This window comes from Strix aluco, chromosome 3 (assembly GCF_031877795.1).
Source record: "Strix aluco isolate bStrAlu1 chromosome 3, bStrAlu1.hap1, whole genome shotgun sequence".
Classification (NCBI taxonomy): domain Eukaryota; kingdom Metazoa; phylum Chordata; class Aves; order Strigiformes; family Strigidae; genus Strix; species Strix aluco.
The window spans coordinates 64,756,648-64,781,671 of record NC_133933.1 but is presented as its reverse complement, the minus strand read 5'-3'; the positions used below and the strand labels follow the sequence as shown (position 1 = coordinate 64,781,671).

Sequence of the window (25,024 nt, the reverse complement as noted above, 5' to 3'; positions counted from 1 at the left end):
CCTAGATTCAATGAATTTAATGGGAGTTTTCTGCCATGATAAGAGTGGTGACAGAATTTCCATTGACCTCAGTTGTGCAGAGATTTTGTCTGCACTGTGGAGCCCCATGGCATGGGGGAGAAGGGAGTCTCCATGCCCTGAAGGAAAGTTTACAAGCAAATATATTTTCTGTCTGACTCTAAGAAGTCAGATTAGGGGGAGTACAGGGAGGTCATTAGCTGTTATCCTTCAGTGAGCACCTTGTGGAGTAACTGTCCTACTGAAGCACATCTTTATTTTCTTGTAGGAGACAGACATGTACAATTAGTTTACTTTATTCTAATTGTTCATAAGGAACAATCTTTTCTGATATGTATAATCTGAATAGATCTCACTGTTTGAGAAGATTTCTGGATTGCTTGGTTTCATCTTCTGTTCATAGCTGGTTTCTCCTGCCACAACTTAACAAGTATTTTCTCTGCTCAGAGTTATGTATTACTAAATTACCTGTTGATGGCCATTTCACAGAATCACAGAATCATCAAGGTTGGAAAAGACCTTGTAGATCAACCAGTCCAACCATTAACCTAACACTGACAGTTCCCAACTACACCATATCCCTAAGCACTATGTTGACCCTACTCTTTAACACCTCCAGGGGTGGGGACTCCACCACCTCCTTGGGCAGCCCATTCCAATGCCTAACAACCCGTTCTGTAAAGAAATTCTTGCTAATATCTAGTCTAAACCTTCCCTGATGCAACTTGAGGTCATTCCCTCTTGTCCTATCGCTTGTTACTTGGTTAAAGAGACTCATCCCCAGCTCTCTGCAACCTCCTTTCAGGTAGCTGTAGAGGGCGATGAGGTCTCCCCTCAGCCTCCTCTTCTCTAGACTAAACAACCCCAGTTCCCTCAGCCACTCCTCGTACGACATGTGCTCCAGACCCTTCACCAGCTTCGTTGCCCTTCTCTGGACACGCTCGAGTAATTCAATGTCCTTTTTGTAGTGAGGGGCCCAAAACTGAACACAGTAATCGAGGTGTAGCCTCACCAGTACCGAGTACAGGGGTAAGATCACTTCCCTGTCCCTGCTGGCCACGCTATTTCTGATGGAAGCCATGATACCATTGGCCTTCTTGGCCACCTGGGCACACTGCTGGCTCATGTTCAGCCGGCTGTCAATCAACACCCCCAGGTCCCTCTCTGACTGGCAGCTCTCCAGCCACTCCTCCCCAAGCCTGTAGCGCTGCTGGGGGTTGTTGTGGCCCAAGTGCAGCACCCGGCATTTGGCCTTATTGAAACTCCTACAGTTGGCCTTAGCCCATCGCTCCAGCCTGTCCAGATCTCTCTGCAGAGCCTCCCTACCCTCGAGCCGATCAACACTCCCACCCAACTTGGTGTCATCTGCAAACTTACTGAGGGTGCACTCGATCCCCTCGTCTAGGTCATCAATAAAGATGTTAAACAGGAGTGGCCCCAAAACCGAGCCCTGGGGGACACCACTCATGACCGGCTGCCAACTGGATTTAACTCCGTTCACCACAACTCTTTGGGCCCGGCCATCCAGCCAGTTTTTTACCCAGCAAAGCGTGTGCCCATCCAAGCCACGAGCAGCCAGTTTTGCCAGGAGAATGCTGTGGGAAACGGTGTCAAAGGCCTTACTAAAGTCAAGGTAGACAACATCCACAGCCTTTCCCTCATCCAATAAGCGGGTCGCCCTGTTGTAGAAGGAGGTCAGGTTTGTCAAGCAGGACCTGCCTTTCATAAACCCATGCTGACTGGGCCTGATCATCTGGTTGTCCTGCATGTGTTGTGTGATGGTAACCAGGATGAGCTGCTCCATCAGCTTCCCGGGCACCGAAGTCAAGCTGACAGGCCTGTAATTTCCCGGATCATCCTTCCAACCCTTCTTATAGATGGGCGTCACATTGGCCAATTTCCAATCTGTCAGGACCTCCCCGGTCAGCCAGGACTGCTGGTAAATGATGGAAAGCGGCTTGGCGAGCACCCCAGTCAGCTCCTTCAGCACCGTCGGGTGTATCCCATCCAGTCCCATAGACTTGTGTATGTCTGTGTGATGCAGTAGGTCACTGACTATCTCCTGCTGGATCGTGGAGGGGTCGTTCTCCCAGTCTCTGTCTTCTGGCTGAGGAGGCTGGATTCCCTCAGTACAACTAGTCTTGTTACTAAAGACTGAGGCAAAGATGGCATTAAGCACCTCAGCCTTTTCCTCATCACTTGTTACCATGTTTCCTCCTGCATCTAGCAGGGGATGGAGGCTCTCCCTGGTCTTTTCTTTTGCTGTTGACATACTTATAGAAACATTTCTTGTTGTCCTTGATTGCTGAAGCCAGATTAATTTCCAGCTGGGCTTTAGACCTCCTGATTCCCACCCTGCATAGCCTCACAGCATCTTTGTAATCATTGTGAGTGGCTAGCCCCTTCTTCCAAAGGCTGTAAACTCTCCTTTTCTCCCTGAGTTGCAGCCAAAGCTCCCTGTTCAGCCAGGGTGGTCTTCTCTGTTGCTGGCTTCTCTTACAGCACCTGGGGACCACCTGCTCCTGAGCCATTAAGACTTCCTTCTTAAAGAGTGCCCAGCCTTCCTGGACCCCTATACCCTTTAGGACTGTCTCCCAAGGGATCCTGTCAAGCAGGTGCCTAAACAAGTCAAAGTCAGCCCTTTGGAAGTCCAGGATGTCAGTTCTGCTTTCCCCTCTCCTGGCCTCCCTAAGAATAGAGAACTCTATTATTTCATGATTGCTGTGCCCTAGTCGGCCTCCAGCCACCACATCATCCACCAGTCCTGCTCTGTTCACAAAGAGGAGATCCAGCAGGGCACCTTCTCTGGTCGGTTCACTCACCAGCTGTGTCAGGCAGTTATCTCCCATACATTCCAGGAATCTCTGGGACTGGTCCTGCTCTGCTGTGTTGTATTTCCAGCAGTCATCCGGGAAGTTAAAGTTAAATTTCTGTAACTTGTCATTGTGTTATCACAGTTTAAGGATACTCTACTATCAACTATAGTAACAGTGGTTCCTCTAGGCTTCAATGGAGAAAATGGGGTCAGCAGTGTTAGTATTTTATACCTGTTTTAATTATTTTCTTGTTTTTGTATACTCTGCTTACAAGTTTCTGCATCTATCACTGTTACATGGTATAAGGAAGGTATGGCTGTTTTCTGTCAAATTTGTATTTGTCATTTTCTAAACCACTGTTTTCCTTCAAACTCTAGTTAGAGGCAAAACTGGAGGATAATTCCTCTGAAGTGCTGTTATTACTTACATTTCCAAGGGGGGGGGGGGGGCGGGGGGGGAAAGTGAACTATTTGTTTAACGTCTCGGGGATGTTTCATGTATAGATTCACCACCTGCAGATTTTCAAAAGAAGGTTCTTGTTTTGAAAATGTGATCCTAAATCTGAGGTAACACCAGGGCACTTTGGAGAATATTGTTTAGAGGGAGTTTCTACTCCCTTACTGTGAACTTTTCACATCTGGTAGACAGCATTCACACTGAGGAGCATGGACTTTAAAATTTGGTTCATACCATAAACCACCAGTAGTTGCATGCTACGCTTTTCCTGTGCCAGACCCACAAAGGATGTAAATCGTTACTTATTCTGGCTGTTCAGTTTATGCTGCTGAGACTCATGTAGCTCTGGAGGTCCTCAGTCTAATCCTAAATGTTGATAGGTGTCAGAAGAGTTTTCTTGCACATTTTAGAAAGGAAAGGAAGTATTAGAGCGAATGTGCATACATTATTTGTGTGAATAAACTGGAACTGTTCCTCCCTGAACACTACGATTTTTTCAATGGCTCTGAATGTTCTCAATAAATATGTAATTTTCTCTTTCCTATATGGATTTTTATTTGTTAATCTTTTTGTAGAATAGTTTACTTCATACCTACTCTCTGAAATCTTTGGGTACTTTCTTTCCCTTTAGGAGTTTTCAGTTATTCCCGATGATATCATTGTATTTTCCCTTGAAGGCGGTGTGTTCATAACAGGATAATGGGGAGAGAGGCTGTTCCGTTTGTGATTGATTAGTAGATGCACAATCTCAATTCCCTTGGAAAGTGGGCGTGTGATTGTTTGAGTCTATGTTTCTTTGGAGAGAGACCATTTCAGGGAATCATAGTTAGAGCTGCAAACAATCCATTAGTCACTTGTCCAAGCCCTGCCAGCATAATACCATTCCCTGCAGTACATTATTGAGTGTTTTGTCCAATATTGGTTTGAGTGACTCAAGCCATGAGGCTTCCACCACTTCCTCTGAGAAACTATTTCATGGTCTGACAGAGCTTGCTGTTAGGAAATATTTCCTGGTACTCAGCCTAAACTTTTTAACACCCAGATTGATCTCATTACTGTTAGGTATACTTTTTTTTCCAGTCCTGTCTTAAATCTTTTTCCTTTTTTGGCATTCACACTCTTGAGTGAATAGTAGATCGTATCATATCTTCTCTTAAGTCAAGCAAATGCATAATTAGTTCTTCTATTCCTTCTCTCCAAATAGGCCATCTGTTTGGTGGAAAACAGGGCTGAGTATGTGAAGATTTTTTTCTACTAAGTGCTTGTTTCAAACAAATAATATGAAAAAGTGCATGTGATTATGTAGCTCCAAGGAGCCCCAACTTTTATATAAAATGTTTTTCAGAAATTATGTAGAAGGTAGTAACTTTTCCAGGTAGTCATCTGAAGTACTAATACATTTTTCTAGCACAATATGCAGCTCTAGCACTAGTAGTCTGTCACATTTCATGGCTTCAGGGCATGTTTTGTAATGTTGCTTCATCTATTTATCAAGCGAATTATAGGTAGCTACAGCCTGGAGAGGGGAGAGCAATGGCAGCAGAATTGAAAACGGGTCCAGGGGCCATTTGAACATCTGTCGTTCACAGCTTTACAGCCAGAATTTGCAAGTATTTGGGTCACGTAAGGATTGTTGAGGAAGGGAATGTACTTTAAACCATTCAACTGTTACACATCTCTGGATTTCTTTCTAGTAGCCAACATCTGTTTGATATTTGGTTTCCTTCCTTCCTTCCTTCCTTCCTTCCTTCCTTCCTTCCTTCCTTCCTTCCTTCCTTCCTGCCTTCCTTCCTTCCTAGTCAGAGACTCACAGTCAGAAGAACACTTAGATTTACAAATAAGACTTCTTAAACTAGTACTTCATGCTTGCTTTGAAAAATGAGTAGTATGTATTTTAAGCATATGTTTATGTTTTTGATGAATCACTGTGCAATTTGGGAACAAAGCCCATGTTTTGTTATTTTTTTACCTGAGGTTACCTGATACATGTGGGTTTGTGACCCAGGCTTCCAGCTGAGGGAGTAAAAAAGCTCTGTGCACGTCATCTGAACTGTACTAGAAAGGATGCACAGGTCCTCAAGCAAGAACGTTCCTGAGATAACTTATTACAATCTTATGAGCTAATTAAGGGAGAAAAATGCAGTGATCAAACTAAGATCAAGTCAAGTTTGAACCAAATCAGTGGGTTCAGGTGATCAAACTACAAATGTAATATAACAGGTAGTCTTACAATATTACACACAAACATGCAAATGCAAAAAAGGAGAAGACAGGTAAATGACAGTCCACCATCACGTAATAAAAGCTTGAATAACTCCTGCAGCTTGCTTGTTCTGTCATTTGCTACCTGGGATGAAGTAGTGATAGATTTGCCAAAGCCCAGCCCGTGTGCTGCATCTCTCAGGAAGTCACAGGCACCTTCTTTACCTCTGGGTGGAGTGTCTGGGGCAGGCAGGGTCTCCAAGGGAGACCTCCGGGCACAAGGGGAAGAACTGCTCATCATTTGTCTTTCCTTTCTTTTTACAGGGAGCATTCCTCACTTTTTCTGCCTCAGAGGCAAATGCTATGGCTTTGGGGCTGAGATGTATGGAGTGAAGCAGGAAAGGGTGGCTGCAGTTCAGTCCTTGGCAGGTAGCACATGTCTGAGGTGAGGGTGGGAAGTCCCACCTCTGGAACTGTCCTTCCACTCTCATCTACTCACCCCATACATGAGGAGCAAGGTGCATGCAGAGCTTTCAGTCTAGAAGCACAAGTGGCTTCTGTGTGTACAAACTCTACCCATATTTAAGGGACTGATGTTTTCCCACTCCCCATGTCAGTTGTGTGGCATTATTCCTCATGGGTACCTGTGTCCAGCCTGCTAGCTGCCAAAGGTCTGGTCTTGTCTGTGTTCACGTGTGTTCCTCTTCTGTGCAGGTTATCCAGGCTGTCTTCTTTGGGATCTGTGTCTTGACTGACCTGTCCAGTCTTCTCACTAAAGGAAATGACAGTCAAGAGCAAGAGAGGCAGCTGAAAAAACTCATTTCCCTTCGTGACTGGGTGATGGCTGTTCTGGCTTTCCCTGTTGGAGTGGTAAGTATGGCGTTAACCTGCACATGTCTTTACAAACTGGGTGAGGAGAGTTACTTATTGTTTTCTGGCTGAAAGGCTTTCCCACTTCTACACAAAAGACTATGTGGAAAGGGAAAAATGGTAGAGATGATTTTACTATTCTCTTCTTTCACAGGTGTAAGGGAGCACTGGTGTTGCTGAAATTATTTTTGGTTCATTAAAAAAAAAGTACTTTACAACAGGAACTTGATTGTACAAGTAATTTCAAATGTGAATTGTACAGTAGCGTCTTGAGAGTCAATTTGGACTTTCTCTGCACCATGTGTCATTGTCGGGAGTGGTGAAAGTGCTGACTGTGGGATGTTTCACACTGTAACAAGCTGACCAGAGTTTGGGCTGTAAGCCATTCTGTCATGGGCAAGAAGGGAAGCGAAAGTTCAGGGTGCTCCCTGTTAATCCCATGGGGGATTCAGAGCTGACAGAAGAAATAGGGTAGGGGAAAAAAAAAAAGGGATTTGTCAGTAATGTAAAAAAACATACAGAAAAATGTGGGTTTTAAATGTCTTTTTCAAAAGAAAACTATCTTTGGATCAGGTCCTGCTCCACTGGGACACTGCACATCACTTTCATTGGCAAAAGCTGCAGAGTGTCTTTACATGTCTCATACCACACACTGGAAGCAGCTGAAAACCCAGAATTTCATGGGTTTTTACATGGAAGTGTGATCTGTGTCAGTCTAGTTCTAAGTTTAGGTTACATTTCTGTGAATCTTTTATTAAAGTATTGCTTTTATTGTAATTCAGGATCAACCTTTAATTCTAATTTTTTATAAATATAATTTATTATTAGTATGAACTACTACAGTAGATCAAAATAAATACACTAGAAGCAGATTTTTTTTCATGGTAGGACTGCTAGAGAACTATATAAAGTCTCTAAAGTACTGTTTCACAAAAGCTGATCACTTACTGTCAATTAACAGCAGTTAAGACAACATCAATCTATCATTTATAATTTGATATATCAGAGGTGCTTCATTAAAATGTGATTTCACCATTTATGTGGGATTTCACAATACGTATAGAAATACAGAATGCTTTTGCAAAGTTAGAAAGTGCGGAGCAAATGTGAAATACTGTGCAGGTATTTCTTCTATAAAAATGCAGCTGGTAGCCTTCCCTTACTGTACTTGCTGGCCTGCCTCTTGGGAGCCGCCACAACTCATGCTGGCATAACAGACTGCAGTTCTCCAGCCATGGTAGAAGAAACTGGATCGACTAATACAGTTTTAAAAAAATCTGTGCGTAAACTTGCAAATATGTATTTTATGGGTGCAGACATTTATATGTTACATTTGTATTTTAAGGTAGATTGGGAATTAGAAATAGCTGTGATTGTGATTGGCAACAGATGCTTTTCCTACTGTGTTTATAGTAGAAGTGAAGAAGGAGAACAACATCACATTATTTGCTTTATTTAAAGATTTTAAGTGCCTTTTTCAATCAAGTGTAAGCCTTTCCATGCATCAAAGCACACCCCCCTTGGCTCTCTCACACCACTCAGGATTCAGGGCTTCTCTGCTGCCACTTTTTTAGCTCCATACTGTTGTCTGTGTGCTCCTCCACCCCTGCAGTGTTCCTGACCTTGAAACTTTTCAAGAATTGGGAGAATTTCGGCTTCACTTTGTCTTGGCAATTCTGCGCATTTCTTTAAGGCGTTGTTTCACTTGCCACCATAAGTGAGGAATCCCAGTTAGCCATTGCCTGCACTAGAAGTACTGTTGCAACATTTACAAGTTAGCAGTTCCCTAGAGATGTGTTGCATACCTAGAGCTAGCTACTTCCCCAAGGTTTTCATACAGAAAAAATTTGTGTCTTAAACAAAAAAAAAAAAAAAATGCAGAAAAAGAAATGGCCATGCTCATTGGACACATGCTCTCCATTTCCAAAGGTGACCTTTCTGTGTTGAGGGGGAGCAATTGATTACCACATACTTCTTACAAAGAAAGCCTAAAAAGGTTGCTTTCATTGTTATTTCTTCTCCTGGCTACTGGGAGACAAACAGCAGCACTTCATAACTTAACACTGGTCTCAGCTCCTTCCTGAAACCTGATCCTCTCCAGCAGCACCCACCACACCACAGCTATCACTTGCCAAAGCCTTGGCCAGTGCCTGAGGGACTGCCAGCCACTGGGGGCTCTTCTTCCTTCTTTGGTGGGATTATGAATAGGAAAAGTTCAGGGCCTGAAAGTAGCAAACATCTAGTGCTGGCTTCGTTCTCTAAAGAGGTATTTATGTGTAAGGAAATACCCAGTGAAATTTTGGTATGCTGGAGGTGCCTGTTAGAAGGAAGTTATTAAACACCAGAGCATCTGCAGAAAAACAGTTAAAGTTCCCTCATTTCCCATATTCTCTCAACAGCTTCCTTGCTCAAAAAAAAAAAAAAAAAGAAAAAGAACTGAAGATGTTTAAATGCAGACTTTCTTTCTTTGAGACTCACCCACCTAGCTCTCCGTGGAGCTTCTCAGTGGTTTCCAGTAGCAACACGAGGGAACCTTCAGACATAAAAATTGGACGGATGAGAATAAAATCCCTGTTGGGTTTCTAATGTAACAGCAGTGGTCATGCTTAAGTACTTGTCAGTTGACTTAACATCTAAATTATTTTTATTGGTCAGTGTTTCACACAGGGCATGTTTAGGGAATAATACAAATACTAGGGGAACATTTTAAAGCCTATTAACTGTAGTTTTTCAAGAGCAATTCAACACAATTTTTTCTGTATTTCCTGCTTACTGAAGCCCTGGAGATGACTTGTTCTGAAAAACAGATGAGAAAAGGGCTTTCCACTCCCAAGTCAAACAATGATGTGTGAAAAAAAAAATGTAACAAAATAAAGTATTTCATTTTTAGTACTTCCTAAAAAAGTATTACATATAAACCACCTGGGAAGTCTGACCACCAAACTCCTCCCACCTTTCAAAGGAGGGGAAAAAAACAGCCCAAGGGCAAACAGTCTCCTTGGGTGGCTTTGCAACAAATCAGATCTTGCAAAATCTTTGCAGCAAATCACATCTCTCCAGTGTTGTGTTATCCATTGTGTATCTTCGGGGGCTCAGATAAAACTGACTTGCCAAGCTACCATTTTTTTTTAGGAGCATCAAGAAATAAACGTAAACCTCTTTGAAGGACATAATGATTTACCTATTGTTGCTCTTTTTAATATGACTCTTAAGAGAATGAAATCAGAAATCAGCAGACCAATCTTCTGTGCAGTAAAGCCTTATTCCATGAAAAGTCCTTGGGCAACACTTCCTAGCCTTTTTTTAGTTTATTATAAGCCTGGGGTACTCTTCAAATGCCTAAGAGATCAGGAAGCATCCACTGAAGAAAAATGCTTGCATAGACATTTTAGGAGTTCATTACCAATTCTCATCTATACTGTCTGTACCTACCCCCCTTTTATCAGTGTAAAGGAGATTTATATTGGGAATAATTTACACTGCTAGATAAGTTTGAGACATGTTTTATAATCAGCAACTACACTGGTGGTTTAGACTATCCCTAATTTTTTCTATTTGTTTGACATAATCATGAAGTTGCCGACTTTCTGTGGTTAATTAATGTTTTGTGTAAACTGTATATGGTTTTATCAATACGTTTCTTGTAATTTATACCAAACAAGAGGAAAAAGAGATAAACCAGGCATTTCTAGTTGTTTAAGACTGTGTTTAACAGAAATAGGAAGAAGAAAGAAAATTGATATTGTTACATATTAGAAGAGAGATTGCTGCCTAGAAAATCACAAACTACCATTGATATTTTATATCATGCAGCTTTAATAGCTCTGTTTGGGTCTGAGTCTAAACTGGCTAGAATGATCTCATATTCTTTATATTATATGTTTTTAAAAACCTGTGATACTGAAGAGAGAAAGCCAGGCATGCTTTCTTATCTCTTGTTTCTCTGTACTGGTACAGTCAAAAGGAAAGCTGATCACCCTTCTTCTATAGATCATCAGTAATGCTGATCTGGGATCTTGTCCCAAGAGAAGATGTGTAGGCATCTGCTGTAGTCTCCTACTTACCTCATTATTTGACCAGACTACAGAATACTTTTATTTCCATAACTGATTTCAACTATGCCAAAATCTCTCTATTCTAGATTTTGCCCTCATCTGTGGCGACATGGTGGCTGGTGATGGGAACATGAGTGAGCAGTGGTGCCATTGCCTCCTGAACTCTGTTCTCCGAGGGGAGTCTTCCCTGATTTTCAGTTCCAACTCCCTGTGATATCCTTCACTGGCCCTTTTCAAATTCATTCGGTGTGATGCTGTGCTAGCACTAGATCCCACCTAAGGCCAGAACCATGCCAATTTGTGCTTGTTGTGGTCTGCCTTTAATAACACTTTGCTTCTATATGTAATGCCTTTACCCCTCAAAGAGGTTCACAAACAATTTATTTATACTTGCAGTTAACTGCAAATGTCTTGGGAAATAGCCAGAAAGCTTACTTTTAGCTGTACTTAGAAGAAATTTTGTCAAGGTCAAAGGGTTGGGGTTTTCTTTCTCTTTCATGAGGCCATCCAGGAAATGAGTGAACTGAACTGTGCAGCCCAGCCAAAACCAAAAACACATACTGCAGGAAAATGAAGTTCCACTGGGTTAAGTCTTCATTTGCATAGCATTTTTTGGTTGGGCTCATGTAAAACAGCAAATTACAGAGTTCTTTTCACTGGCCTTCCTCTCTTAGTTTGTATTTGCTTCCATTTGTGATGTTTTGATAAAGCCAGTTGTTGTCCCTTTTGAATCACAAACCATTTCCCAACTTGTCCTTTAAAATTTTTCCCTTGGCAGTGCCACATGCTCTTCTCACGTGTTCTGAAGCTTCAGAGACAGAGGACAAAAACTCAAAGAATATCTCCTTAAGTGGGAAAACAGAGCTTAGTTTTCAGCCTTATTTTTTTCCTGCTGCGGTGTATTTGTTTAGCAATACTTTAGATGCCTGCAAGAAGTGAGCTACTCCATATTTTCAAACAGTTTCCAAGGTCTATTGCAAATTTGAGGTTCCCTTTGGTCTGTAATGACCCTAGATAGGATAAGTAGCAAATAAGGGACTCTTCTGTTCTTTTATTTGTTGCTTAGCCTTATGTTTAATGAAGTAATCACTGTCTTCGTAAAGTTGGCAGTCTTAGGAGGCTCCTACGCAAAGAAATGTAAAAGCAATTGCTGGTGCCTGTTTTCTTCCTTGAATTCCAGACCTCAAGTTTGTCTAAAGAGGAAGTGGAAGGGTGACATTTGTTCCATTTTGCCTTGGGAACAAAAGAAAAGTATTGGGCTCCCTGAAAGTTTTCTGCTGCATATGAGCAGCCAGTTCAGCCTGGCATGTGAGGGTAGTACCATGACTGTCTCCACAGTAGTAACGAATTGTGCTGCAAGGAAGGCAGCATGAGCATAAGAGCTGCAATCCTGATTGAGCCTTACATAGGCAGTGTAAAGAAGCAGCTTAGTTATATCATGGTCTGGCACTGCATGACCATGCATGATCTTGTCAAAGCCCAGCCCAAATAAAAGTCTACCACTACCAAAGTGTAAGTAGAGGTGATTTAAAAGTACCAGACTAACAGTTGCCCATTATTCAAAGTAAAGAAATTCAGAAGCAACCAAGGTAGCTAAGTAGCAAGTCCTCGTTATAGTTCTTTTTATCCAAATAGTTCATTTTTATAGTTCATTTTAGTTCATAGTGCAATAGTTCATTTTTGTAGTTCATTTTATCCAGATGAACTAATTGTAAAGAAAGGTAAGGTGAACCATTCAGACAATGGAAGGGATCTTCCCCAGGGCGTTGCATTAGTCTCATGTCAGGTTGTCCTCCAGGATAGGTTAGTTCTGTAACATCTTGGGTTCTGCGCACTTCCTTTACCTTATGTCTGCCTTGTGATAGTGCTTTGCTAAGCAGCATTTGCCGTCTGTAGCTCCAGATGGTTGCAACCAGCTAGGCTGATCCCATTCCATCCATTGGCCGACTTTGGTTAAGGGACAGATGGCACGTCCCTTCTTTTCTTATCTTTACCTCCTTGGCAAAGTCTAATGTTTTATTCTGCTCCACACAAAAATCACAGGTCAAAACATGCCAGCTTTGTTGTATTCAGCGTAATAAAGTTCAACCTAATCCTGGGTGATTTTTCTTGCTGTAAGACTTCCTTGGAAAAAAGCATTATCAGTCTTGGTCTTCATGCACCTGAGAATGTTTTTATATCCCAGTTGGTCTTAGAAGATTCTCAGAGACCTGCTGTGATAATACTGTGACTTCTAGGAAGCCTACAGAGAAGAGGATACTTTGCTTCCATTTTCCCTGCTGTTCAGCTATTCATATCTTGGCACTTATGTGTCAGCAGGTGTGTAAAGAGCTAGGCTGTGCCAATGCCAAGACTGGCCCAAAAGAGAGACTTACACTTGCAATATTTTTGGGGCTGTCCATCATAACCTTTTTTTTTTTTCCTTGGCCTCTGTGCACTAGTCAAGTAGTTGAGCTTATTCTGAGCAGGCACCAATAGCTATCATAACAGATGGACAAATGTGTTGGAAAGCAAGAAACTATGTACTGTATGCACACTGAGGGAACAGTGTACTGGTTCAGGTCATTCACATAACTGGCTGGCCGAAGTCTGCGTGTCTGTGGTTAGAACAAGGTGCCATTGATAAACTGCAACCTCAATTTCAACTTTCCAAAGCCAGAAGCATATGAAACAATTTGTGCCTACACTATCACACACACTAGTAATTTGCTGACCTTGCTGTGCTCACCCCATATTTCTTGAACTTTCTTTTACTGACCCCCAAAATTAGCCGTAAGATTATGGGCTATATCAGTTTGGGTGTAACTGAATACTTCCCTGCTGATCTTAGTGAAAGTCCTATCTGTTGCCTCTCAAACTTTAAACTTGGACTTGTCGCTACTATATAGAGATCCCCTGAAAATGGTAATTGAAAAACCTCTGGTCCAGGTATTGGGTTTTACTGCTGTAAACAATAAGGATTTTATTACTATGACTCAAATTCAAGATAAGAAAGCAATTTTTCTAATTAGAAGATTACTTACTTTTTCTTTCCCCAGCTAAGTAAGCTAAAACTATTATTTCTGTAAATTTTTGCAGTTTTATATTGTCTTTGCTTTTCAGACATCAGGGTATCTTTAAAGAATTTGCACACTTTGGCAAAAATTTAGCCGAGTGTGAACTTTATCTGAGCCATCTGTCCTGTCCTCAGTCTAGAGGAAATAATGGTCTTTCTCTGGGCTCCTGGTAATATTCTCTGACAAGAACCAAGCCAAATTTCATATTGACAAATGAGCAGGATACTAGACCTCTTTTCTGTGGATCCCAGTTCATGAATTGTGTGCAGTGTAGTTAAAGGGTTAAATATCTTTTTTTAAACAATGCTATTTTGATGGCTGACATGAAAAAGTGCAAAGATGAGTTTATAGGCTTCTGATCAGGGGTGAATGTTTCATATTTATATGTTCTAGGAATTCCAAGAGATATTTTACCTGATTTTCCATTTGTTTTTTATCCTGTTAGTGGTGAAACATTATTTATGTGCCACATCTGCTATTGAAGTGTAGTACTCAGTTGTAATTTGGCCACAGGCATGTAAGTCAAAAACTGAGATTTTTTTTTCCAGGCTGAAAGTCAAAAAAAAAAAAAACCCACCTAAGAAAAAAAGTTAAAACTCCTGTGAATGCAAAGAATAATCCAGATTCACACTGTTGATTAAAGCAGGATTTGGTCAAAGAACAATAATGTCTGTGTCCATAGATCATTTGCTAAATGCCCCATTTTGCTGTCTAAAATGTGTAGCTAGTTGTTCAGAAGCATGTATTTTAAAATGTCATGTATTTTCTTTTTTTTCCCTTAGTTTGTTGTGACAATGTTCTGGAGCATCTATATCTATGACAGGGAACTGGTTTACCCAAAGCTGCTTGATAATTTTATACCAGCATGGCTAAATCATGGAATGGTGAGTAAAGTAATACAAACACATCCTTGCATAAACAAAAGTGTAATACACTGATTTTCCCATGCATGACTCTGCATACGCTTAGAGCTAATCCCCTCAGAAGTGATTATAGAACATTGTTTGCAAGTAAGAATAATATCTTTCCTTCCTTGACTCCTTGAGTCATATTTGAATCCCCGTTAGGTTGAAACAGTGGAGATTTGAACTTGTATGTCCTACATCCCAGGCTAGTTGTGGGGATTGGCTGTTTTCTGTGATAAGGTACCTTTCCCAGAGCAACATCACCCTGATCATGAGGAAATTTAATCAAAAGAGATAGACGTTCTGACTTTGACAAATCTTGCTCTAAAATAACAGAAACACTGTCCTGGTTTAACCAGGATAGGGTTAAGTTTCCCCAGCAGTGGGGGGGGGGGGAGCTCTAGCCGGGTTATTCAGATACCATGCCGAGGTCACATCCTGGCAGGTCACATTTTTTACTGGCTCGAAGCGCGGTGCACTCGTGGTTTTGTACATCGTGCTTCAAACTGCTGTATTTGGTAGCTATTTTGCTCTGTTCATTGCTATCACTATTACTGTTATTGTTGTTGTTTGTTGTGTTGCTATTGCATTGTTGTATTAAACCTTTCCTTATTTCAGTCTTGGGGCTTTGTATTTCACTCCCTTTGTGGGGGAGGGGCAGCGGCCGCGTGGTCTCAGACCCCGGCAGAGGCTAAACCATTACAAACACTTAATTGAATGATTCTTTACCATTCTGCCAAAGTCCCCAGCAAGATAATGGAATGGATCCTCCTGGAAACTATGCTAGGGCACGTGGGAAATGAGGTGGTGATTGGTGACAGTGAACATGGTTTCACTAAGGGCAAATCATGCCTGATGAATTTGGTGGCCTTCTATGACAGAGTTACAGGATAAGGGAAGAAAAACTGACGTCATGTACCTGCACTTGTGCAAAGCATTTGACACTGTCCTGCAAGACATCCTTGTCTCTAAATTGGAGAGACATGGATTTGATGGATGGAACACTTGGTGGATAAGGAATTGGCTGGATGGTTGCACTCAAAGAGTTGCAGTCAACAGCTCGATGTCTGAGTGGAGAGCAGTGACGAGTGGTGTTCCTTAGGGGTCTGTATTGGGATCAGCACTGTTTACGTCTTTGTTGGTGACATGGACAGTGGGACTGAGTGCACCCTCAGCAAGTTTGCCAGTGACACCAAGCTGTGTGGTGCGGTCAACACACTGGAGGGAAGGGATGTGCCATCCAGAGGGACCTGGACAGGCTTGAGAGGTGGGACCGTGCAAACATCACAGAGTTCAACAAGGCCAAGTGCAAGGTCCTGCATGTGGGTCAGGGCAGTCCCAAGCACAAATACAGGCTGGGTGATGATGAGTGGATTGAGAGCAGCCCTGCAGAGAAGGACTTGGGTTATTAGTGGGTGGAAAACTGACTACGAGCCAGCAATGTGTGCTCACAGCCCAGAAAATCAACTGTATCGTGGGCTGCATCAAGAGAGTGTGGCCAGCAGGTCGAGGCAGGTGATTCTCTCCCTCTACTCCGCTCTCGTGAGACCCCACCTGGAGTACTGTGTCCAGCTCTGGGGCCCCCAACATAAGAAGGACATGGACCTGCTTGATTGGGTCCAGAGGAGGCCACAAAGATGATCAGGGGGCTGGTGCACCTCGCCTATGAGGACAGTCTGAGAGTTGGGGTTGTTCAGCCTAGAGAAGAGAAGGCTCTGGGGAGATCTTATAGCAGCCTTCCAGTACTTAAAGGGGGCCTACAGGAAAGAAGGGGAGGGAATCTTTATCAGGGAGTGTAGTGATAGGACGAGGGGTAACAGTTTTAAACTGAAAGAGGGTAGATTTAGATCAGATGTGAGGAAGAAATTCTTCACTGTGAGGGTGGTGAGACACTGGAACAGGTTGCCTAGAGGAGCTGTGTCTGCCCCCTCCCTGGAAGTGTTCAAGGCCAGGTTGGACGGGGCTTTGAGCAACCTGGTCTAGTGGAAGGTGTCTCTGCCCATGGCAGGGGGGTTGGAACTAGATGATCTTTAAGGTCCCTTCCAACCCAAACCATTCTATCATTCTGTAATTCTGTCGTAATTTGTGATGAAAAAATTTGGCTTGTTTAAAAAAATCTCACTACGGTTTTTGGACCTGTATGATTTTAGAAAGAAAAATTAAATAATTACCCATTTCTCAAGTACACCAAACTTGTGTAGCAGAACCTGTATCTGAGTATTTTTAATAATGTGGAATTATATGCATCAACTCAAGTTTTTCAAAATTACTGCATCAGTAATCATAGAAATAGTTTCTTGAGAAGAAATCTGAGTTTTTCATCCGTCTCTGGTATGTCAAGTCGGACATCCTTTCTCTCAACTGTATGTTTAAATGCTAAGGGAAAGATAAGGCCACACTTTGCTGTCAGGTACTTACCACTGTTTATGCAGCATTTGGAGCTGAAAAGCATCATGTTGCCTTCTCTAGTTGCATCTGTGCAAAATGTTTCATTATTACTTTGTTTGCCATATGAAGGCATGACAAACCATTTGGCCCTGCTGTTCATCAGTAGATGACAGCAGAGCTCATCCCTCAGCGTGTGAGTACTGTATCACCACAGCAGATCAAGATTTGTCCACTACTGCTGGGTTTGATAGATTGGTCCTTCGTGGGGTGGGGCAAATGGCACTGCTATTTATTTATTCCCTAAATTGAGTGTTAAAGGAGCAGTATGAGAGTTACTGCTGACAAGAGGAGCGTTGGTTTTTGCTAGATACTGTACTGTTTTATGATGTTTTGAAAGGAACAGCGTGATATTATGTGTGTAGAGAGATGAGGAAAGAGTCTGATGACTCCTGCTGTGCTTGTTCAGACTGTCCTCCCTTGAGTTTTGACGTTACAAACTGACCACTTGCAACTGCTGCCAAGCCATACATACATTGATTTTTTTCCCCACACCACATCAGTGCCAGCTCTGATGACATTTCTTCCAGGTGACATTCCACATACTGAAAGTGCCTAACCTATAACATTTTTCATGAATGTACATTGTGAAGCAGTTGACAACAAACAGACCTTTGTATTCAGGAAATTTCCTCTGTGCCATATCGAAAAGGCAATTCAAGCTCATGTTGCTCTGTAGAAAATATACTTACTGAAATACTTGAAGAGGGCTTTTGTTTGAGATTTTTGGATATAATAGAGTTTGCTGAAATGAATTGTGTGCAAGCATCTTAGACTTTTTTTTTTCCAACTTGAAATATTGTAGAAGGCATTTTTTAAAGTCTTTTGTAAAGGAATTGTTTGCTGTGTCAGTCTCCATTTATCCAATCATTCCTTTAGCTCAGTCAGAGAGAAAGCATATGGCTGTTGGGATTTTCACCACCTTTCAGTCTAATTCTTTCTGATGTTTTAGCCATCATTTTATCCTCACCAGCTTTCATACTAATTAATTCTGATGCATTGCTCATCATAATATGAAGGGATTCTTAAATTACCTTAGGAATGCTAGCACCTCTCTTAGTAGTAGTTACAATTTTAATATGGCAGATTTCAGAGAATATGATAGAGGTCCTCTTGGTGAAAGGGTAGGAGCTCTGGGTGTACAGTTTTAGAAAAGTTAGGATCCCTAGCTACTGATTTTTACTGAAATAAACATTTATTCCCATCTTTTCGTGCATGTTTTGCCAGCACATTCAGTGACTGTTTTTGTGAACTCAAGGGTGACTGTGCTGGAGCCTAACCTTGTACAATAAAACTCATACAGGAGATTCATCACCCTTTGCAGAGTGAAATCTGTCAGTGAGAGGTGGGTCCTTTTGGTACTTCAGCGCTGCGATGAATCCCTCTTCTCTGTGAGTTTACCCCACAGTGCCTGGTTCAGTTCCTAAGAATTTGAGCTCAAATGTTACTTCACCTGTGAACACTCTGTCCATGTTTTTTCACAGCAGTTTCCCTAAACATGTATTTATCACAAAAAAGCCACAAAAAGTGGAAAATGTAAAACTGTACATTTTCCACAGTAAAAAGATTCCCTACTTTAACCGAAAAGTTGTATTTTCAAAAGTTTCTGACTGATGTATTATGATCAGCTGCAACAACTTGCTCAACTGTCAACATCAGCCTGCAAATCCACGTGTAGAAAAGGAATGAAAAGTCATGAAGTCTGTCTGTAATAATAGCAATCATATTTCCATTAGTAATATGGGCATATATCAAAATATTTGAGAGTATTCATACTTTAGAAGCATTTTAAGGTGACTATCTTGAAGGCTATATGAAGAAATTGTTTGAAGGGCTGGTCCAATTCAGTGCATTAGCTCAAGCAGAATTGGTTTGGGCAGCAGTGTCTGCTGCTTTGGTAAGTTATAATAATTAGTTCTCATTCCCGTTTTTCTTCTCCCCCTTTCCCATCCCTTCTAAGCAGTTACAACGTTGACAGTAGTTAAAAATACCTGTTTTCTTGAATACATAGTATTGTTTTGCTAATACTCAGAGATAGCACTCTTCCACAGCACCACTTTTTCAACACTTAAAAAATCCTTAATTATAAAAAAAATTCCTCTCAAGAAATGAAAAACATAAGGGAAATGAACCTCAGAGCTATGCAATCCAATTAGCAATTCAAACTTAATATTGCTTATAAAGTTTTGTAGAAACAGAGAGAGGCTCATCATTGTACACAGAGATAAAAGCCACAAACTATTTACCATAAAATTGGATGTAGTGTCAAGAACTGTACTTCTTTTAGATATATATATATTCATATACCGTAATAGTTAAAAAATTTCTACATTTTTTTCTACAAAAATTTTTCTACAGAAAAATCTCTGTAGTAAGTGGTGCCTTGTGGAGCCGGATGGTACCTCATACATACAGATTCATACACGTGTGAAAGGCATCACTAAGAGCGTTGTACTGTGCCACAAAACTGATATCCTTGTCTCTAAATTGGAGAGACATGGATTTGATGGATGGAACACTTGGTGGATAAGGAATTGGCTGGATGGTCACACTCAAAGAGTTGCAGTCAACGGCTCGATGTCTGAGTGGAGAGCAGTGACGAGTGGCGTTCCTCAGGGGTGGTATTGGGACCAGCACTGTTTTAACGTCTTTCTTTGTGACATGGACAGTGGGATTGAGTGAACCCTCAGCAAGTTTGTTGATGATACCAAGCTGTGTGGTGCGGTCGACACACTGGAGGGAAGGGATGTGCCATCCAGAGGGACCTGGACAGGCTTGAGAGGTGGGACCGTGCAAACATCACAGAGTTCAACAAGGCCAAGTGCAAGGTCCTGCACATTGGTCAAAGCAATCCCAAGCACAAATACAGACTGGGCGATGATGAGTGGATTGAGAGCAGCCCTGCAGAGAAGGACTTGGGTTATTAGTGGGTGGAAAACTGACTACGAGCCAGCAATGTGTGCTCACAGCCCAGAAAGTCAACTGTATCGTGGGCTGCATCAAGAGAGTGTGGCCAGCAGGTCGAGGCAGGTGATTCTCTCCCTCTACTCCGCTCTCGTGAGACCCCACCTGGAGTGCTGTGTCCAGCTCTGGGGCCCCCAACATAAGAAGGACATGGACCTGCTTGATTGGGTCCAGAGGAGGCCACAAAGATGATCAGGGGGCTGGTGCACCTCGCCTATGAGGACAGTCTGAGAGTTGGGGTTGTTCAGCCTAGAGAAGAGAAGGCTCCGGGGAGACCTTATAACAACCTTCCTGTACTTAAAGGGAGCCTACAGTAAAGCTGGAGAGAGACTTTATCAGAACAGGTTGCCCAGAGCAGTTGTGGCTGCCCCCTCCTTGGAAGTGTTCAAGGCCAGGTTGGACGGGACTTTGAGCAACCTGGTCTAGTGAAAGGTGTCCTTGCCCCTGGCAGGGGGATTGGAACTAGATGATCTTTAAGGTCCCTTCCAACCCAAACCATTCTATCATTCTACGATTCATTTCATCATCTCAGTCAGTCAATTCATCCATAACCAATGGTATCACTATGGCTTGAGGAATGACCAGGGGAAATCAATGGGAGGGTTGCTGTTGATTTCAGCAGGACAAGGATTTCATTTGTTTATTATATGAGTGAGCAAATCTGAGTAGCTGAGGTTAAGCTTCTGTCAGTAGAAATAACTACCTGTCTAAAGAGAGCTGTTGGAGAACAGGGCTGTGTCTCAGCCTTGGTCTATTTCTGAAGTGTCAGGTTCATTTCCTGTATTTATCAGTTATACAGATGAATTCATCTTTGTACTCTTCCACCAAAGATGTTGTTTATATTCTTAAGACTGTTCCTGCACTTTTGATTCATATCAACCCTTAATTCTACAGGCATATTTTCCATGGGAAATATTCTGTCCCATTTTCTGATGGCTGTCTGTCTTATCTCTATCAGTATTAGGAATTTTTAGTTAAAACTTTAGTGTTTAAAACTAGTGTGTCGTAGTAATAGGATTTTTATCAGCTCATTCATTGCACCTTTTGGTGTTGGGACTGGACAGGATGATGCATGGGTAACATCTGTTTCCAGAAATTATATACTCTTCAATATTAGCACAGACTATAAAACTAGAGGTTGTCCCTATTCTAACCAATGCCCACATAAACAGATATGTACGCTGACTTAATTTAAGCTTGAGCGTTGCTGATTTTGAGCCAGGTTACATGGCAGGACTGTGTGCAGTATCTGTCCAAGTTAGCATACCATTTCAGCGAGAGTCCTTCTTTGTTTTTCACAGACACTGTCCCAAATTCTTTTTAAAAATTTAAATCATCTTTTGTTTGGGGCAAGGAAAGTAAATACAGAGATAGAAATTACTTACTGAGGAGTTTAATGGCTTTGGAGGTCAGAAACAAAGAACTGTCTTCATATGAAAACTCTAGAGGAAAGGTCAGGGAAGGGGAATATGCTCTGTCTCTGTGACGTTGGAAAATTGATTATTGTATGGGTTCTGGGCCACTACAATCTATATAAGCTCTTCCAGTTTTGTACTCTATTCTTTTAATGCTGCTTTTGGGAAACAAAGGCGTTCCTAGAAAGACATACCCTCTGTCCTTGTATTCAAGAGAATGCACAAAAACTAGGAAAAATAGCAGACGAAGACAAGTTATGGAGAGGAAGGAGCCTGTCCAAGTGATACATCTCTACTTATTTCACAGTTTGGCTCTCTTTTCTTATTGCTGGCTGCTCAGCTGAAAAGCTCAGCCCACCGGAGAGTGGTATGGAGTCCCTCCAGCCATCTCTCCAATTGTTCCTCCTGGCAGTCTTGTCTTAGGTCCAGTGGCCTTGGCTTGTTTATTCCTTCATTTTTCTGGTAGAAAGCTTTTTCCCTTCATGATTTGACAAGTAGAAAAATAGAAAAGCCATGCAAAGATCAAAATTCATAGTAACCTGACATAAAAAGATTGGAAAGTTCAAAGCTGGTGAGTTTTTTGACAAACCCGTCTCACCGTCATTAGTTGGGTCAGTTGCTGCACAGTATTTGCTCAGATGTACAAACAAGCAGATGTCCTTTCATTCAGCAAAGTATTTCCATCTAGCATGTTGCCCTAAAAATCCTTTTCAGAAATGACTCATTTGAAACAGTGCATTATACTTCTTGAGGATGTTTTTCTAATATATCAGCCTCCTGTGTACGGGCTATTTTTGTACAACACCTTGCTAATGCCTCATGCTCATGTCTAGGAGATACTTACCCTTTTCTGAGATTCGTTTGTAAATCCAATTTAAGGCTTTCAAGGATATTCCAGCTCAAGTGCTCTTCTTAATTTATCTATAATATTTTCATATGTTAGGGGTGAATAAAATCTTCAGTGCTTCAAGAAGGAGTTCTCACTTGTTATATAACTTGCAAAGTTTTCTGATAAAAATCAAGGAAAATTTGTAATTCAGTTTCCAACAGAATACCCACTACTGGATGGCTGTTATTTAAACATCTATCTGATGGAAAGAACAGCAATTGAAGCTGGTTGCCTGGGGACTCCATATTTGCAAAACCCGTGAAAATAATAATGTTGGATTTGTACATTTCTTGCCTGTTCATGCTGCAGTTACGTGGCTCTGTCTGGTATCTCCTCTCATTATCTTCCAGTTCCACCACCGGAGCGTGAATACAGTAGTATCAATTATACCCCCACTCTGGGGAGAAAAATAGCAGCAGCTTAAAAGATTTTTTAGATTTTCTGTTACTTACATGAAGGGCTTGGAAATTAGTAGTGTGTCAAAACCTGTGATAGCATAACACCTGAAAATTGAGAGAGGCTGCTAGATAAAGAAGACCAAATTATGTGAGTGGCATCCTCTGGGAGCATTAGGAAAACCCCTTTACCTAATACAGTAACAGCATAGCAGTTCTGAAGTAGGAAGATGGCCTTAACCATGCCACATATTTGCTGGAGGAGACTCATCAGGGTAAGGTGAAGACAGCTTTCTAACTGAACACAGGTGCTGAATGTTTCTGATTATTTTCTATTTGCAGTAACCTAGAGAAAACACACACGCAGGCTCCTCCTGATACAAATGAGCCCAACACAGTAATGAGGGGCCTTTTCTAAAATATCTTTGAGTACTTAGCTAAACATGTGAGTCCTGTTCTAGACATCAGCATTGCAAATTAAAAGTCTGAGAGCTGAAATCCCCAGATGAGATGTTTTTCTGAAGTTTTGCCTTCTTCTGTTGACAAGGTCACATAACTCAGTCTGTTAGCACAGAGGATGAGAGCATGTAGTGTCAACACCAAGTCACTGGAGTAACTACTAAAGGAGGGGAGAGAGTCAGAGAGAGAGCACAAACAGGAGATTAGGGAAAGATAGTTGGATGAGAGGAAAAGACAGGCAGGAGGAAAGACGAATCAAAGAGTCAGCTGATGCTGTTCCAAGTCATACCTAAAAAAAAAAAAAATAGCCAAAACAGATGAGGCAAGTGAATAAAAAAGGAGCCACGGAATAACGTAGACAAGCTGGAAGAGACACAAAATGCTAAAGAAGACCTGGGGGAGAAGAAGGATGAGGAAAGGGAAAGCAAAGAAATAAGGAAAAGTAAGAAAGAGGAAATGAAGAGAATGTTTTCTTACCATATATTTCCATTGTTTTCCTGGGAAAACTTCCCTGAGATCTATTAATTAGAGAAGTCAAGAGCAAGGAGATGGCTTATTGATGCTGCTGTGAGAGGAGAATTGCTTCTGTTGCTGTTGGATATAGGTTTACAGGGTAGACGAGGTAATATTTGCACAGTGACATGCCAGGAGCTTCAAATCCTTGTAAAATGTTTAGAATTAAAACCACTTGCAACCATGCAACAGTATGAGGCCTGTGTTCGTATAAACTGTATCTGTGTGATATCTATAGAGTGGCATTGGTGTCTTTGCATCTCTGTCTATATTTGTATCTGACAATGCTGTGCATTATCTCGACTGTCTGACCCTCAGAACTTCAGTCCTGTTGAAAACAAGCCTGTTCAGAGTGTGAGTTGCGTTGCATGTTAAAACAGCCGAGCTGTTTGCTAGAGGTTGCAGGTATGCTGGAAGATCACATATTTGAAGCACCAGAGGTAAGGAGTTGTACTGTCTCTATTTCAAACTGCCCTGCCTTAACAAAGCTATGTGCAACTCTGGAAGTAATAATTATGGTAATAGTAATAATACTGATAATAAAAGCTCAAAGCCAGAAGTAGCTCCTACAAATGTTTGGTAAAGTGATTACTATGGGCACAAAACAAATGACCAAAGAAAAGCCCCAAAAGGACATACAAAAGGAGCCTTAGACTTTCTGCCTTTCTCTGGGTGTGGAGTACGTACTGAGCTGTGTTTTCCTAGAAGCAGGGTTTGGTTCTGGACTGCTAGGTCTGTTTGTTAAACCAGCAGCCGTGAGGGATGGAAATTCATTTGGTTCATTCCCGTAATTCTGATAATATTAGGAACGCTGGTTTTGTTTTAGCATTCGCTTTCTGTGCAGCTTATATTGCTCACCATAGTCACTGCTGGAGCCACACAAAACTCTTCTGTAGTGCTTAAGCTGGTACAGTTCTCTGGTGCTGCTTCCACTCCCTGGAAGTGTTCCAGGCCAGGTTGTTCGGGGCTTTGAGCAACCTGGTCTAGTGGAAGGTGTCCCTGCCCATGGAAAGGGGGTTGAAACTAGATGATCTTTAAGGTCCCTTCCAACCCAAACCATTCCGTAATTCTGTGATTTATCAGATATGTAGTTTGCAGGTTATAAATGTAAATAAATGGTGAACTTTAAAATCAGTGCAAAATGCATTGATAACTTGTACACATTTATGATAAAAATCTATGTGCCCTCCTCTCTTTCATTTAAAATCAGACACTTGTTTTATCTTTTGACATAATAGATTTCTGTTTTTTTCCCTGAGGTTTTTTTCCAGAGAACATAGGCAGATAGTAGAACCAAACAGTAAGTGATCTATTATTGTGATTAATGATGAGTATATTCAAACAGTGTCTTTTATCAAGAAAAAAGAACATTTCACTACTAAAAATTAATGTATTGTGGGGAGGATTGCTTATGTTGAAGAAGGCTTAATATGTCAGCTGCCAGCTACAGGTTGTGTATTCTAGAGCACCCCATATGCAAGTTGTCCTAGAGGCAATCACTGCAAAAAGCTGTGTTGTTTTAGCAGGCCATGCAACCACAGGAAAGGATCCAAATATCTCTTTGAA

At 41.6% G+C, this 25,024-nt stretch overlaps 1 protein-coding gene across 1 annotated transcript in view; it reads left to right on the top strand.

The window, feature by feature from the left end:
* The window catches only part of AIG1 (androgen induced 1), a 129,224-nt gene that overhangs the window by 33,209 nt on the left and 70,991 nt on the right, over positions 1-25,024 (top strand). The window contains exons 2-3 of the mRNA XM_074818897.1: positions 6,207-6,362; positions 14,256-14,357. Of these exons, the coding sequence (XP_074674998.1) occupies positions 6,207-6,362; positions 14,256-14,357 (258 nt within the window). The remainder of the gene's footprint in view (positions 1-6,206; positions 6,363-14,255; positions 14,358-25,024) is intronic.